We start from the raw sequence: 17,358 nt of genomic DNA on the forward strand, positions 1-17,358 counted from the left end.
TCAGTAGCCGCTGTTGCGCCCGTTGCTATGGTTACCATTATAACCATTGCCGTGGTTGCTACGGGAGGCGCCATTACTGCGAAAGTTGTTGGCGTTGGAGTCATAGCCGGAGCGACCAAGGTTATCGGAGTCTGCGTCTTGGTAAGAGATGTGAGGCTTGAAGCCACGCTCGTCGGCTTCGTAACTCACAGTCTGTAAAGAAATAGTTGTATGATTTGAGTGTACTCAAAGAAAAAATGTATGACCCGATAAATTATACAAATTGGGATAGGCTTACATACTTGGGATTCTTTTGTAGGCGACGGGCTAGCAACCTGTCACTATTTGAATCTCAATTCTATCTTAAAGCCAAATAGCTGAACGTGGCCTCTCAGTCTTTACAAAACTGTTAGCTCTGTCTACCCCGCAAGGGATATAGACGTGATTATATGTGGTAGTAACAAAAGGAAGAAACTGAATAAACACTTTGGTGCACCGCAAGGGTCTTACTTTGAACCTTGAATTGAAGACAATATTTGGTTTAAGATAATTTTAAATCATCTTCTTTTGATCCCTACCTGTTTCCTGCCATCTGGTAAAACAACATGGTACTCTCCCAACGCCTTCTCCTCCTGTCTTTCTTCGTGATGACCAAAATCAGTTCCTTCTTGGTAATCATTCACCATGTATCCAAAGTTGTAATTCGCGGGTTCCTGCCGTACAGAATTAAGTATAAGTACTGGTGTTTCTTTGAATTTACTTGCTGTATTATGTAAATGTTTGTATTCTATATAATATAGTACTTATACTTATTCTGTATTTAGTGTGTTATGTATTGTTATTGCTATTTCATAATGAAATTAAGTACTTGTGTATAATGTTAGAAAGATCGAGTAAAGATGATGATTAATAATTCAAAGAAGGAAATTAATATACTAAAAATAAAATAAAACAATTTGTTTTAGCAATGAGAACACTACACGGTAAAATGTAGAAACAAGAATAATTATAAATTTAGTTCAATGAGCTATCATATCATAAGCTTGTTAAGGATGGCTTGAAAGTATAAGAATAGTGCGAAGATTAAATTGTTTTATAAAAGCACAATCTAGCAAATTTTTATCACATAGTTATCAATTGTTTTAACGATTGTAAGTTAGTCAATGATGTAATTCACGACATTAACGACCATTAGTTACCTATTCTTTGACTATAAAATTTAGCTTTTTAAACCAACTTACTGGATTGGCATCATCAAGAGCGTTCCGGCCGAAAGGAGACGCGTTGTGGTCATATCCTTGGTCTTCAGCACTGGGGTACCCGCTCTGGGACTCACGGCCGTGAGCCCCTTGGCTACCGTGGCCATGAGGACTATTCCTGTAATAAATTTAAAAATCTGATCCGAATCCATAAATAGGTAGATAATACGTATCTTATGTTATGACAGAGCCAATACTCTAGTACACACTCAAAAGTAAGATACAGCCGGAAAACTCAATGATGGACTTAATCCAGATAGTGGCAGGTTACTAGCCCATCGTCTAAATAGCTTTATTGGTTACAAAAATCTCACCTGGCAAAATCGTTGCCTTGAAGACCATGCGATCCATGGCCTCCCTGTGGTCCACGGTTGAAGGTTCTAGCAGCAACCACCTGGGGCCCGGCTGATGCTAAGAAGCCTGAAGGAGGACCTTGAGGGTAGCCCTGCTGGCTGCGTGTTGAGGGAGGGAGGTAGCTGGAAATTTATAAGGGTACAGTTACAAAACATGACTTCAGCCATTAGAGAAAATATGTATGAGGCTTTCATTTAAGCTAGATACGTTGGTGATCGGGATAGCTACAGTAAAACAGGATAGTAACAGTACAAATATAAATTTACATTTTAAAGTATAAGGACACTTTAAAAAGGGGTTATTCTGTTCACGTAATATCTTATATTTCGATTTCTGTGGTTATTAGACGTTCGGACCTTTTTGGGATTTACCTATAGAGAAATAGAGTAACTTAAGTTTCAAAAGAATGATAAAAATAATAAAGTACCTGTGCGATGGTGATGGCGGTGGCTCAGCGAAAGCTAGAACAGCTAACAAAGTTGTAGCTATGATGACCTGAAAGTAGTAAGACAAAAAATCTTATACAAATTTTAATTACGCAGTAGTCAAGCTTTAAAATTTTTAGAATCTGAATAAGTTTAAAAATATGATATAAAACAATACGAATAGAAATATGAATCATAATTATCAAGATTATCATGGATATAAAACCGAAAATATATTGTCAGATTACCTTCATGATGATGAAATCAGATCACGAGATGAGACACAACGGTTGAATGACACAACTGTCCTATTTCGCTCAGCTTTTATACCAAGTGACAAAACTTAACAACTTCAGGTAGGGGTTGAAATATTGAAGCTCATTAGACACATAAAAGATGAGCTTTCAAGGTACTCGAGTGTGTGTGCGCAGAGAAACGAATGGAGTCGAAGTTGCCTTGTTTGAAAATTTGAAAACAAATGAGTTAAACTGAAATGAACTCGAATATAAACTGAAGATCTGATGATGAGAATTTGAAGAATTCGTGTAAACTCTTTATTTTTATAAATAATAAACCTAAACAAATATTTGTATCTAGTAAACTTTTTAGTGCAATTCAAAATTATAAAAATTAAGATGTCAGACAGCAATAAATTTCCAATTTTAAAGTAAAAGAAAATATTTATTTTTCTCCATACAAAGCTTTGTGTTTTCTTACAGCTATAAAGTTTTATATTCTAAACTAGCTGTGCCCGCGACTTCGTTCGCGTGGAATAGTGACTATGAGCAGCGTTTTTTTTTAAATATATACTTATTTTTATTTTGGATCATAATCACAGTCATTTTGGGTAGCTAAAAAACCTACTTTAATGGCGCGGCGCGGTTCTCGGCGCGCTTTATATACCTACCCGCGCGCGCAGTCGTCGTATGCAACCGACAAACGTCCATCCTAAGCTGAACCGCGATTCCTAAACCGATAATTTTTATTTAACTTCTCTATAAAGATATTTATTATAAATAAAAATTATTATAAAGTTTCAGTAAATTCTACTAACAGAGAAAAAAAGTAGTTATTCGTAATAGAATTAACTCTTACTAATAATATAAACGCGAAACTTTGTATAGACGCATATTTGTTAGTCTTTCTCGCAAAAACTACTGAACAGATATGGATGAAATTTGGCAAACAGTTAGTTTAGGCTTGGAAATAACAACACTTATGTTACTTTTTACCGCGGGATAACATCTCAGACCCACGGGAAACTGGAAGGAATCTGTTCGACATTATTCTTAAAATTCAACAGCTTACAAACTACCTTCAGCCGTAAAAGAACAATGTTTTTTCATTCCCATGGGAGTACTATGATTTCCCTCGGTAAATTATTCTTATAGTTTATGATATCAGCCTAAACTAACTTAAGTAGAAAGAATTTAGATGAGCCCTTTTAATTTTTTTCCCATGGTAATCCAGTCAATTCCAAGGTAATAAGTAACTATAACATATTCTATTAATGATTGTAATTTACCTATCTAGTAACAATGATCGACGTCGTTCGTTGACCGGAACAGGCGTTAAAAAAACAATATACTACCGATTCCCATGGGAAACGGATGTTTTCCCGCGGTAAAAAGTAGTCTTTATGTTGCGCCAGGCTCTAAAATATGTCGGTACAAAATTTCAACCAAATCCGTCAAATAGTTGCGGAGATTAATGGTGCCTATGTATAAGCATAGAATAGTGTTCGACGTGATTCTTTAATTTGACATAACTTTTTTATTTATGAACCGATTGACATGAAACAAACACTAAAGCATAACTGAAGCATACCACAATATATTCGTGAAAACCGCATCCAACTCGGTTCAGCCGTTTCTGAGATTAGCGTGAACAGACAAACAGACAAACCGACAAACAGACAAAAAAAAAGTTAATTACGTTTTTGGGTTCGACATCGACATAACAATAACCCCTGCTATTTTTTTTATTTTTATTTTCAATGTACAGACAGCACTTTTCTACAATTTTATTATATGTATAGATGAACACTAAACAAATTGTGAGGAGACTGGTGTCTGTATGTGGTAAGGCCTGTGTGGCAGTACTCCAGAACTCTCACACCCGGACAAATGCTTTACAAACTAAAAGTAACAGTTCACAGTCAGAATAAATGACAAATAGACAAAGTAAAGGAGTAATTCTTTTGTTTCTTTTGACTTCAAACAGATAGGGAGCGCAATAAAATTTAATATCAAGTACTAAATTACTTAGGAGGTACATAAAATCAGAAGATTCTCTTGTAAATTTTCGATACAGCCATGAAGGCTGTACATAGTTATAGCTATATACATAGTTCGTCTAATGTTATAAAATTATTAATAAAATTTGTCTCTACAGTTTTTTCTGTTCTGCCAAAACTCAAGGCTATGCGACATTGACTCACACGCCATTCCTACCACTTCTGACTCCAAATCACGACTTTACGTATTCAATACTTAGGCAATTGTTCTAATATACTTCCGTAATATGTAACGTTAGTTTTAATTTATACAATGGCGGGTGTTCTATTCTAAGTAAGCCGTGTGGTTCCCGGCATCAATACAAAAGAGAATGGGACCACTCCGTCTATTTGCCATGGATGTCGTAAAAGGCGATTAAGGGATAGGCTTACAAACTTGGTATTTCTTTAAGGCGATGGACTAGCTAACGTGAAAGCTGAACGTGGCCTATCAGTCTTTTCAAGACTGTTGGCTCTGTCTACCCCACAAGGGATATAGACGTGACCATGTGTATGTATGTATGTAAACCGGATTAATGGAATATGTTTTAATCCCGGTTACATCGTCGCTTCTCTGGCGGGGTACGCATTTTTGACTATTATCTTGGAAAATAAGGTTTTACACGAAGCGACTTCCATCTGACTCTCACAACCTTTGCAGGGGAACGTAACCCATATTGGATCGTGTTTAGAAATTAAGTTGTCTTAATGAGCAGGTCTCCTCACGATGGTTTCCCTCACCGTAAGAGAAACGGTTAGCACTCAAAAACTAATGTACATAACTAAGAAAAAAAATTTGCTGTAGAAACGGTGGTGTGGTGGTCCTCGGTGAGATTTGAACCTGTGTCTCCATTTGCGTGTCATGTTCAAGCATTTTAAAATCACCTTCTCGATTCACCTTGACCTTCCTGACATTCTTGTCATCCTTTTTCTTGCCGATTTTGCGTCATTTACGTCTTACCTGATGGACACCCGATGGAATTATAAGAGGGAAGGTCATGATATTACAATGTTGGAGACACGAGATTGGGTAATTGTGACACAAACATACATACATATAATCACGTCTATATCCCTTGCGGGGTAGACAGAGCCAATAGTCTTGAAAACACTTGTAGGCCACGTTCAGCTGTTTATGGCAAACTGTAGAAAGTGCCGTGTGGATTCCGGCATCATTATAAAAATAAAAGAACCACTGCAAAGGTGACTAAGGAATAGGCTTATAAACTTCGGATTCTTCTATAAGGCGATGGGTTAGCTAGGCTTACCTCTCACTATTTGAATTTCAAATCAGTCTTTTCAAGACTGTTGGTTCTGCCTACCTTGCAAAGGAAATAGAAATGATTATATTATTATCAAGGTACCTTCGAGTATGTATGTCTGCAAAAAGCAAATTTCCTCATAACATTTTCTCCCACTGTAGAAAAATTGTTGAGTAAGTAAATTTTGTAAGTTGAAGTAATGATAGTAAACTCTGAAGTATTGAACATTATGGTGGAGTCGGGATTCGAACCTGTTGTTTACGAGTCATACCATGCGTCTATATTTGTTTGAGGACCACTATGGTCTAACTTGTCTACTGAATGAGTTCTCTTGTACAATTTAAGAAAACCAGTTTTTTTTTCAGTTTTACTAATACTTAGTTTCTTGTTATTCTTGAATTTATTTTCTATCCTATAACACCAGAGTCGAGATTACGTTTGAAGTTAGCTCTATATGATTTTCGTCCGCATTAATCTAACATTTTGTTTTTTAATCTTCCTTATTACTGAGTCACTGGGTTTAGGTAAGGTGTAGACTGAAGAAATTTTCAAACAAAAAAGTTCATTTCAAAAATATTTATTAAAGTCATTTCGTTTTACGAAAGCGCAGTTTAACTGGACAAAATTCATCATCAATTACAGCAATATGCGATGAAACTTTTTCGAGGAAACACGAAAGTTTGTTGCAATGGTCACCAAAAGTTTTGATTCGATTATTAAGTTATAGCACCAGGCGATTAAAGGTCCTAGGGCTTGACCATTTTATCGTGCCCAATAACAATGGTCAAAGCTTGCTATGAACAGAAAGTCAAAAAGGGATGAGTGAAAAATGTATAGGATTTTTTAAAATTATCATAACAATTCTGTATAATAAATATTTATTTGTATTCAATTGTACATAATCGTTTTTCTTCTTAGCTACACTTACGCTATACGTTTCTTTTTTTTTTGTTTTTTTTTTTCATTTGCTATAAAATAATAAATAACTGAGTATTCTTTGTCCATTGATCCATTTTCGTCGTAAAGGTCTATTTGATTTACAAAATTACTTCAGTAATTTTAAAATCGATACACATTATCCATTGTCAATAGCCAAGTCGCATTTAAAAACAAATCATCACTTAAAAACATTGAGCTAAGTTATAAATAAATACAATTTTATATACATTACAAATACCGTACTATACACACATATACAAATATTACATAGGTAGGTGTACCCATCAGATTAAACACATTCAGTAAAATAATACATTGAGGAATTCAAAATTATATTGTTGTTTATTTTTTAGCGGCGTTCAAATTCAGTTAAAATGATCTATGAGAAATTTTGGTAATAAACTAGATTTTTACTATTACTTTTCAATTTACATTGTTGTCAAAAAAGGCACCGAAGTTCACAACTATTTCAATACTAATCGATTTACAAAGTCACTCACTAACCGGCTTATTAAACTAAATATTTAAACACATCTTTGAAATGTATATCTAATCCAAATTCATGGCAATTTCTATGTTCCAGCATTTATCAGGCAACAAAATAATGAAGAATTGTTGTCATTGTATAAAGCGACAATAATTTAGTTTATGACGTTAATAAAATTTATCTAAAACTGATTAAGCTATTCGATTAGTTAGTAAGGTCCTTCGGCGTTCCTCGCTACGTCTGCCGCGTTGTCATCGTATCCACCTGCTCTGGAAGCAGCATCAGCTGGTTCCACGGAGATTCTGGGTTTGAAGCCACGTTCATCAGCCTCATATTCCACTACCTGATAATGAAATCATGCATGATTAAAATCATTAATCTTATCAACTATCCCTTTTTTTTATTGCATTTATCACATTTTTGTTTTAACTTTTTGCTTAAAAACTTATTCTGTTAACGAAATTGATTTGAAAGGTAATTTAATTTACATGCCATGAAAAGATTATTTTAAAGGAAAGTTTTCAGAATTAGTCACCCGTCTTAAACCATCCCCCCTTGTGATTTAAGATTTATATTTATTTTCGAATCAGCAACCTTCATCTTTCACATCGTCTTTAGGAAAGCATGGAGTGTTATTGACTACTTATATTCTGCTAGTAATGGCTTTTACCTTTTTCTGATCTTATCCCAGTCTTTTAAACATTTGTTTCTTCAACAGTAAGGTTTATAAAATAAAATATTTCTTTTTCTCTTACCTGTTTGGTACCATCTGGAAGTACCACAAAGTAGGACCCCTCAGCCCTGTTATCCTGTCTAGATTCCGTGTGCCCGAAGTCGCTCCCAGAAATGTAATCGTTCACTTTGTAGCCAAAGTCGTAGTTCGCTGGTTCCTGGAATCATAAACGATAAAGGATATAAAAGTAGATAATGCATTTAGTATAATTTTGTCAATGTTATAAATTGTTTGTCATTGATATTTATTGTTTTTGGTTAGTATTGGGCAGGATTTATAAAAAAAAGGTCAAGTAAATAACCCTGTGGTATACCATACTTCTCCTACTATTTTAAGGATATTTATACTAGCATTTGTCCATATATATAAGTAGCTAATGTCTCATCCTATATACCAAGTTTATCCTAATCGATATTGAAGTTTATAATTTTTTCGTTACAACAATTTTTACATAGGTACTACAAACATTTTTTTTCTATATTAGTTAAATCATCACTGATAATTTCACCAACAACCAAACTTTTAAGCAAGAACGATCACAAACCTGGTTCAGCAGCTCATCCAAAGCATTTCTGGCGTACCCATAGCCCTGGCTGGAGAGCGAGCTGTATTGACTAGGGACACCGTACTCTTCAGAAGGCATGGAGTCCCGGGCCGAAGGGGCTCCGTATTTGTCAGAGGGAGAAGACCTAGAAGAGTAAGAATTTAGCAATTTAATGTAGACTCATTTTATTTTTAGTTTATTGGCCCACAGAGAAATGTACATATAGTGTGAAGGCGATATACAATGTAATGTGGCCTACAAAACATTTTTTTTATACAAAGTCTCAGTGATGGTGTTAAATACTCGTACTTATAGTAAAAAGCCTTCATGAGAGCAATAGATAAATAGAACCGATTTAGATTATAAGGTCGACATAATTCTCGTTTTAGAGTTTTGATTATTATCTATCTATACATATAATAAATCTGTAGAAAGGTCAATTCTGTACATTGAAAATATTGAAAAATAAATAGCAGGGGGTGTTACTGGATCGATACCAAACACAAAAATGTGATTAAAAAAATTTTTGTCTGTCTGTCTGTATGTTCAGGCATCACGTGAAAACTAACAGTTCGATTTTGATGAAACTTGGTATAATTATACCTTATTATCCTGGGCGTAAAATACGATACTTTTTATCCCGAAAAAATACGAAGAAAAAAAAATCTTAATTTTTCAGTTTATCCATAGACGTTGTTCTGTAGAACCGCGAACACACGTTGCGTTACCCGCAGTGGAATTAGCGCCGTAACCTGTAGCACCGAAAGTCGGCTTTGGCTTGAACCGTTTGCTGCACAAGCGGGCCGCTACTAATTACTATGAAAAAAATACTACATAGCTACATTAATTCCCATCAAGCTGAAAATGAGTATAATTATTTAAAACACAATCAAAAGCATTATTTCAAAATTCCCCATGATTCCGGTTTAAGGGAAAAAATTTACTCACGGTCAAAGGTAAAAAATGGGTGTATCGCAATTTTCTTTAAAACGGTAAGTTTTTCAAATCGGAAAATTACCTCAGACATAAATTGTAGATCATAAAGTTATCTATAAAAAAAGGTATCAATAATTTTTTTCAACAAAGCTACCGTTTCTGAGATATAACGATGCAAAAAGTTGCAAGCGTCATAATATGCATCCGTTTCCTTGCCACCTCTGAGGTAGTGTACTATTAGCGCGTTTTTTTTAACATTTTTATTATTAAACTTGAAAAAGTCTGAAATAGGTTAGAATAAACACGTGTTTTCACTACGCAGTGGCACTCAAGACTAACTTTCGCATTTATTATTAAAAAAAAATAGAATAACCCTAAGTGAAGAAAATCATCTTAGGACAATAAGAGATTACAATTATCAAATTCAATGCAATAATCAAATTAAAACTAAAACTAAAGAAAATAAAAAGAAAGAAAAAAGATGACTACAAACTAAAATTTAATTTATAAATTGTACAGTCCTTGCATAGCATCAACATGTGGGAATGTGCCCAGTAGGCTGGCAGCATTGCCAATTCGAATGGCAATGCTGATTCTCTGAGCCAGATAATTTCCAGCCCTCCGGTCAAGAGATACCTCAATTAGCTTTTTCGACAATTGTCGGAAAAGCTGATGGGCAGATAGGCCGGGTCCCAGAGTTTCTACCCCAAAAGGTTCAAAAGTATAGATATTACCGATAACTACATATTTGCGCCTTTTGAGGTTTTTTGCCTCATTTGAAGCAGAACGGCCTTAGATTTAGTAACCTGAAGATGAGACGGCGCAAGTGTGTCGACACAAGTAGCATCCCACACCAAAGGCCGCCCCAATCTCCAGGGTACGTACCAAAGTCATACCATCCGGTCTCTTGGCATCATCCCGAGCCAGACCGTATGGTTCTAGAACGGCTGGAACATGGATGGTGGCAAGAGCACGGAGGATTATATCATTTAGGGTGGCATGGCGCCCTAAACGGCCGGCACTCCTAGGGCATGAGAGGCCGTGGTGTCCATAGCCGACAACGGTATCCCCGCAAGGACTACTATTATTAAAGACTAACGGTATTTCATGTGTTGAGCATTCTGAGATAAAGCAGCTATACGACCCTAGCCACGTACACAATTAAACAGAGAGACAGATGTTGTCTCAAGGTATCCCCGCAAGGACTACTATTATTAAAGACTAACGGTATTTCATGTGTTGAGCATTCTGAGATAAAGCAGCTATACGACCCTAGCCACGTACACAATTAAACAGAGAGACAGATGTTGTCTCAAGGTTTCACTACAGTATAAATGAAGGGACTGGGTTTCATTATACTTATGTATATTTTATATTTTGAATTCAAGTTAAAATTACCGACAGAACAATATTTTTACTCATATTACTGCTACATAGAGTATATACGAGACGTGCTTACTTACCGTTTTGAAGAAAATCGTAAAAATCCCATTTTCTTACCTTTGACCTTGGGTATTTTTTTTCCTTAAACCGGAATCATGGGGAATTTTGAAATAATGCTTTTGATTGTGTTTTAAATAATTATACTCATTTTCAGCTTGATGGGAATTAATGTAGCTTCATTCCTATTTTTTGGTCTAAATTGACCGGACTGAAAATAAAATGGAGAAATAAACCATCTACGCGAAGACCGACATCCGCGCGGACGGAGTCGCGGGGGGAAGCTAGTCAATCAAAAATAAAATCTCACCTAGCAGATCCGAAACCAGAAGCGAAGGCATTAGTCGTCAAGTCTGCGGCTCCGGAAGGCGCACCATACTCTTGAGAAAGTCCTCCCGCACTGGGAGCACCATAACTTTCTGACAGACCACGAGTCGCCGGTGCACCATACGATTGCGAAGGCGCGCCAAAACTTTGAGAATAAGAATCAGCTCCCCTTGAAGCAGGCAGACCATATTGCGATGATAGAGAACGAGAGGAAGGGGCGCCATATGATTGGGAAGGCGAGCTTCGGGCTCCGAACGATTTGTCTGCAGAATAGCTTGAAATACCATTGGACCTGGCTGCCGGAGCTCCGTACTGTTGGCTTATTGAGCGGAATTGACTGGGAGCGCCATATTTCTGTGAAGGAGACCCGAAGCTCCTTTGAGAGGGAAGGTAGCTCGAACTGGAACGGAATTCTGGAGCACCATATTGAGTAGATGGGGCTCCTGAGTATAAATCAGATCCAGGTGCGCTATACTCTTGAGACAAACCACCTCGGGTTGCTAAAGCTGAGCGAGCATTGGGAGCGCCGTATTCTTGGGAAATTCCACGTGCTGAAGGTGCACTGTAATCTTGGGATAAGGAACGAGAGCTGGGAACACCGTAAGATTGGGATATTCTAGAACTTGCTGAACGGGCATTAGGGACACCGTATTCTTGCGATACACTGCGGGCACTTGGAGCGCCGTATGAGGTAGAAAGTGCGTTTCTTGGGCCAGATCTAGCTGACGGAGGGCCATACTCCTGAGACAGGGCGTTTCGTGAGCTGGACAATCCAGATCTGGCAGAAGGTGGGCCGTATTGCTGGGAAAGGGAGCGTGCTGATCCGAAGGCTGGAGGTCCATATTCCTGGGACAGTGATCTTTGGAAGTCGAAGCCATGGTTGTCGTGGTGGTCGTGGCCTGATCTTGCTGAAGGATAACTGTTGCTGTAAATAATACGATGGAAGCTGTTTATTTCATTAATTTCTTTCGAGAAATTGATTAAGAAATTGAAGTTGATGAAGACAAACGAATCAAGAAAAATTCAGAACGAGACATTTTATGATTTAAGTATTTCTTACCCGACAGGAGGTTCGGCTAAAGCCAATGACAGGCAAAGTACCAACGGGAATAAAATCTGAAAGAAGAAAATTAATTTATTAGAAAATTTAAAATGCAGATATTAAAGTTGTTTTTGATGGACTTGGTATATCTTTTAAATCTGATTATGAATATGTAATAATTTAATTAATAAAGCAATGTTAGGGATTAAGATTACTCTGATTTTAAACTTAGCCGTAAATTTTCTAAAATTGTTGTTTGTTTTCGAAAATTTCGGTAACCTGGGCTCTCGGTAATTTATGTTTAAAAATGTGTTATTTAATTTAATTTTAATTAATTTAGGAAACCCCGTAGCAGCATATTTACTTAATAAATTTATTTACCTTCATGTTTATTGAATTCTTTCGTTGGTTTTGGAATAAAATTTTCTTCTCCTTTTACCTATTTGGCAACTTTAATTACAAGTTTTTTATTGTTTTTATTAATGAAGCGAATGAATTGTACTAAGCTGTTGGAACTTAGAATACTAATCGAATTGAGATGTAAGCATTGAATGATAGTGTCCAAAAGATCGCCAACTATTTATACAAAAGTATACAATACGTATCAAACTGCCAGGTAATTTCGAGTTTGAAACTGATTTGCTTTCCGAAAATAGACTTTATGTCTTTTGCTTTAAAGATGGCGAAGACAGATGTTAGGATTTTGATGCTATTGTGCGTTAATGCGGTTTATTCCTCTTTGAACTTTCTAAGTTTCTCCCACAGTTATTATTTGAAAAGTTGTTAGTTCGGGGAAAAATGAAAAGAACAGAGTTTTTTTTACTTGATAATGAAATAAGGTGATAAATTATACCAATATTGCAACGACAATATATTTAGGCAGGTAATCTTCGGGCATTTGCTTTTGTTGCAAGTAAGATAATTAATACTTTGGCTTGGTTGGTCAAAAATAAAACAGAAGTAGCTTGATCATTTATTCTCTTAAAAAATAGCATTTTCTTTCGAATTAGAATATGGCTTTTTCATGAAACAGTCTCTTTTCATGATTAACCGTTATTCTAGGTAAGTCTACATCAAATCAATTCTCCCACATTCTTAGCTAAAATATTTGTAATACTATTTTGTACAGCAAACACCGGACTAGGGTAGAAAGTATAAGTACAATGCGGAACATACCATCGATGCGTTCTGTCGTGTGTTGATGTCGACACCTGCGATACAGTTCATTGTTGAGATGATTGGTTTAACCAGGGCTTCAGACCACCAAGGGCAGACTTAGTGCTGGATCACGAATTCCGAACTGTTAGCACTAATTTTGAGACCCAATATTGTGATTGACGAAACTTGTATACGTAAGGCAATTTGTGGATTAGGTACCTACACGAAGCTAAAATTTGAACAACTTAAAGTTGATAAAGTTTTCCGCGTGGTTCTATTTGAATCTCAATTATATCATTAAGCTTTACACCTGAACGTAGCTTCTTTGGCTGTTGACTATGTCTATGTCTAACCCTAAATGGATGTAGACGTACATATATGTCATTTCAAAATTCAGAGATCATGTGAATCATGAGGGAACATGTGAAGTAGATAACATCAAATTATAATAACAATATCATGCTGTTGCATACATACATATACACGGGTAGTCAGAGACTTCATCTTTCACTTGCTATGCAAGCATACTACGAGTAGATACAAATAGATCAAAGTGACCTACCACAATGACTATCTCTTGCCATTTTGGTCATAATAATATAGAGGAAGCCTATGTATCAACAAATCAATGAATTTGCGGACCAATAAACAGGAAGGTGTGGTGTGTCTTTAAAGGATTAATGGTAAGGCTGCTTATGCATAGAAGGAACAGAAATAAACATTTGACCGTGACAAATTGTTTGAGGTTGTCTTCCTTGGGACGCCGTCAAATGTTTCGTGTCGATTTACTGCACAATTAAAACAGTGCAATGTCACAAATTCATCACAAAATAGGTCACGATGCAGAAAAATGCTCGATCACACTAAATGTTGTCTAACTACTTTAAGAATAATGTTGTTAATCCATTGCGCCAATTGTAAAGATCTAAGCAAGCCGAAAATTAAGAAAATACTCGTCATTTAAAAATTAATTTAAACGCTGTTTTTAAAGAAATACAGTTTAATTTTGAATGTCAGGTCTTCAATGATGATGATCATTGTTTATAGATCGTGCGTGAACTGAACAAACAATGCGCATGTGACGATGACAATGTCACAGAATAAAGGATGCATCGAGATGAGAGAAGTGATCGGTTGGACCAAATTTACTTAATCTTAATTTAACCATTGATTAAAATTGATTTATGATTTACATAAACAACATCGTATGTTTTCTCTAGCACTATACAGTTAGTCTCCAAATACAATTTAAAAAAGAATCTTTATTGTAAAAAGTTTTGCAAAGTGCTTTTACATCTTATTATCAAGTTACAGAAAGCGACTTCCATCTGACTTCTGTAACCTTTGCAGGGGAACCTAACCCATGGCAAACGCTTTATGAATGTGCCATTCGTGGAAAATAGATGAAGAGGGCCTATTTCAAAGTACCGGGAACACATGGCCCAGGTCTTCTTCTATTATCAGTACTATTTGCCGTAGTTAACTAAAGACTGTGCAACCGGCCTTCATTACCGAAAGGCCTACAAACGACTGCATCGGATGAAAGACACTCGTCCTAAACGATAGCACTTCATTTAATGGCTCATCGCCGACGTAATAAGAGCTGTCATTATTCAAACTTCAAGTAAAATAAAAGCTCACACGATACTGGCCATCATTTAAATAAATGTTGCCTTCACCTACTTAGAAAAAGAATAGCTCACAGATTTTTTTCTCGTCTGGATTATTTTGGAGGCTTTCTGGATTTAAATTGTCTCATGTTTGATGTGTGGTTTTTAGCAAAGTAGGAATAAGTCTCGATTTCGTCCCCACCTCTCTGAAGTGGAACCTAGGGTCCTGTTGATCACCTATGTCTTCAATCTTGAATAGGGCGAGTCATGTTTTAAACGAACCATGTAGGTATTTATGTGGTCTAGGAGCCGCGATCGTACCTTCTCTTGCAGTAGTATAGTTTAATATGTGGCTCACTGTACATATACCTACCTACTTATTCATCAAATTAATCTTGATACTTGACCTTCCCTCACTGACTCGAGATACTGATAATTCTGATTATATCGCCGCATTGATTTTATTGACATCGTGTAAATAAGTGTGATGTCTTATTGATTAGTGATTTATATATTTTAGGTAAGTAAGCGTATTTAATCTTTTTACTGTAAGAAAAAGTTTGAATCATATTTGTAGCACGACTGACTAGACATGGTACTTAATATCTTAAGATCATTTTAAGGATGCATCTTGTAAATGCGTTACTTTCACGTTACCTCCTACCTTAAGTAGAATGTGATCAAAGATAAAATTACACAATTATTACAATACAAGACAAGTATCTAAAATATTCAAAATTGATTAATTATGTAGGTACATTAATGTTATAATAATTTCACAGATCCGCCTATCTATAGCCAGCTACAAAGGAAAATGAAGTTGATCATAGTTACCGATATCCTGTCAAAACTATTAATCCTGTTTCTTATCAAACCTAACATTGGTGATATTAAAATCAATATAACAACTGCTTCTAGTAAAGAATACGTGCTGGTTAACTACACTGGATATGATAACAAACTGATAACAGATAGAGAAGTTCAACTTTTCAATATAACAAAAGACAATCTTAACAGAGGCTTCAGAATTGAACTAGGGAAGGCGCCTGATAACTTCTTTCTCAAAGATCCTACTGCATATGGCGATCTATATCAAAAATACAATTGGTCTGAAGTTCAGAGACATATGGTCATCAAACAAGCTACTGTTTTAGATGTAATCCATGAACAAGTTGTAGTTAAAACTGTTGAGGTTTTCAACAACGACACTGATAAAATTAAACTCAAAAAATCAATGAATGAAGACGTTGAACTTACAATATTTTCGTTCTGGTCCAAAGATGGCTTTCCGACTGACGATATTTCTTATGACGTATGCATTGATCTTACTATTAAGAAACCATCGAAATGGGATGAATATTGTTTTAAAAACAAATGGAGAAATAGTACTTTTGAAAGCATCAAAGATACTCTTGGTGTAGACATTAGGAAAGGATGGGTCGATGTTGAACCTGGCCAGACTATTGTTAGTAAATTGATAGCAAATAAAACGATAATTTTCGTTGAATTTCAATACTCGGCAATTCTTATTGGAAGAGTAATTGCTGATTATGAAAGACTGTATGGAAAATATCACTTTTATGCTCCATCTGTATCAGACATAATGAGGGCGGGGTCGATTCCTAATGAAATAATTACTACAGAGAGAATCGAAATAAGAGGTTACACAGACCCAAAATTGGTGATGTATGACAAAGATACAGGTGAGGAGATTAAAATGTATAGACGTATAAAATTAGTTGGAAGTAAAAAGAGAAGAACTTTAGTGTATCTAGATGATTAGGCAGGCAAGTGAAAATATAAATTTAGTTGCATCAATTTGTTAGACTAGTTTTATTTTTGCGCTTTAAGTGAAGTGAAAAAAGTCCTTCAATTCTTTTGTTACGGAGGTCAGACGGGACTCCCGTCTGACCCGTCACGGGAGTCCAGGATCATGGTCAAAGGCGCACCTCGGGCTCGTCCACAAAGAGGTGAAGATTAAACGGAAATTAACTTCAGGAGAAAGAACTTGAATTTCCTCTTTTAGACGATTCACTAGTAACCTGTCACTATTTGAAACTCAATTCCCTCATTAAACCATAGTGCGGAACGTGTTCTTTTAGTCTTTTTAATCAAGATTGTTGGTTCTGCCTGCCCCTTAAGGAATAAATATATGATTATATCTATGTATTATTGCTATGTTATGCTGTTCTTTACAGAGGGTAGGGAACACTCATCGGATTACCCGTAATTCCCACGAGAGTGAAAAAAGGGTCATTGTGCATACCTTTGCGTTCTGTGTTGAAAACGAATTTATGAGCATATGCACAAAACCCACCTAGAGCCCTTAGGATTAATAACAAAGACATACATCCCGGAAAAGGACTGCTTCCGTTGGATTTACAATGTGCGTGGACGAAGCCGCGGGCAACTAGTAATTTATAATTCTGTTCTCACGAATGGTAAGTTTATAGATCCATGCGTATTGCGAAACCACTTTTTTATACAGCATTATCTACAGCGACCATCGCCAGTAAAATACACTATAACATAATCCTTCTTTTACATTAGATTAAAATATAAAAGTTCCATTATAGGTACATTTGCAT

At 36.0% G+C, this 17,358-nt stretch overlaps 3 protein-coding genes across 3 annotated transcripts; 1 reads left to right on the forward strand and 2 right to left on the reverse strand.

Moving 5' to 3' along the window:
- On the reverse strand, positions 1-5,292 carry LOC106130392 (pro-resilin-like). Its single transcript, XM_013329227.1, has 6 exons — positions 5,254-5,292; positions 2,026-2,087; positions 1,553-1,714; positions 1,221-1,356; positions 558-692; positions 1-192 (listed from the first exon to the last, which is right to left on the reverse strand). Exons 1-6 carry the CDS (start codon positions 5,290-5,292, stop codon positions 1-3), a joined length of 726 nt encoding a protein of 241 aa, XP_013184681.1.
- Positions 5,293-6,738: 1,446 nt separating this feature from the next.
- LOC106130391 (pro-resilin) lies at positions 6,739-12,389 on the reverse strand. Its single transcript, XM_013329226.2, has 6 exons — positions 12,384-12,389; positions 12,021-12,076; positions 10,944-11,885; positions 8,258-8,402; positions 7,736-7,870; positions 6,739-7,323 (listed from the first exon to the last, which is right to left on the reverse strand). The coding sequence occupies exons 1-6, from the start codon at positions 12,387-12,389 to the stop codon at positions 7,189-7,191; spliced, it is 1,419 nt and encodes a 472-aa protein (XP_013184680.1). The 3' UTR covers positions 6,739-7,188.
- A 2,839-nt stretch (positions 12,390-15,228) lies between these two features.
- LOC106130390 (uncharacterized) lies at positions 15,229-16,553 on the forward strand. Its single transcript, XM_013329224.2, has 2 exons — positions 15,229-15,290; positions 15,553-16,553. The coding sequence occupies exon 2, from the start codon at positions 15,585-15,587 to the stop codon at positions 16,551-16,553; it is 969 nt and encodes a 322-aa protein (XP_013184678.1). The 5' UTR covers positions 15,229-15,290; positions 15,553-15,584.
- The last annotated feature ends 805 nt before the right edge of the window (positions 16,554-17,358 follow it).

The sequence above is a fragment of the Amyelois transitella genome, chromosome 27, assembly GCF_032362555.1.
Source record: "Amyelois transitella isolate CPQ chromosome 27, ilAmyTran1.1, whole genome shotgun sequence".
NCBI classification, from domain to species: domain Eukaryota; kingdom Metazoa; phylum Arthropoda; class Insecta; order Lepidoptera; family Pyralidae; genus Amyelois; species Amyelois transitella.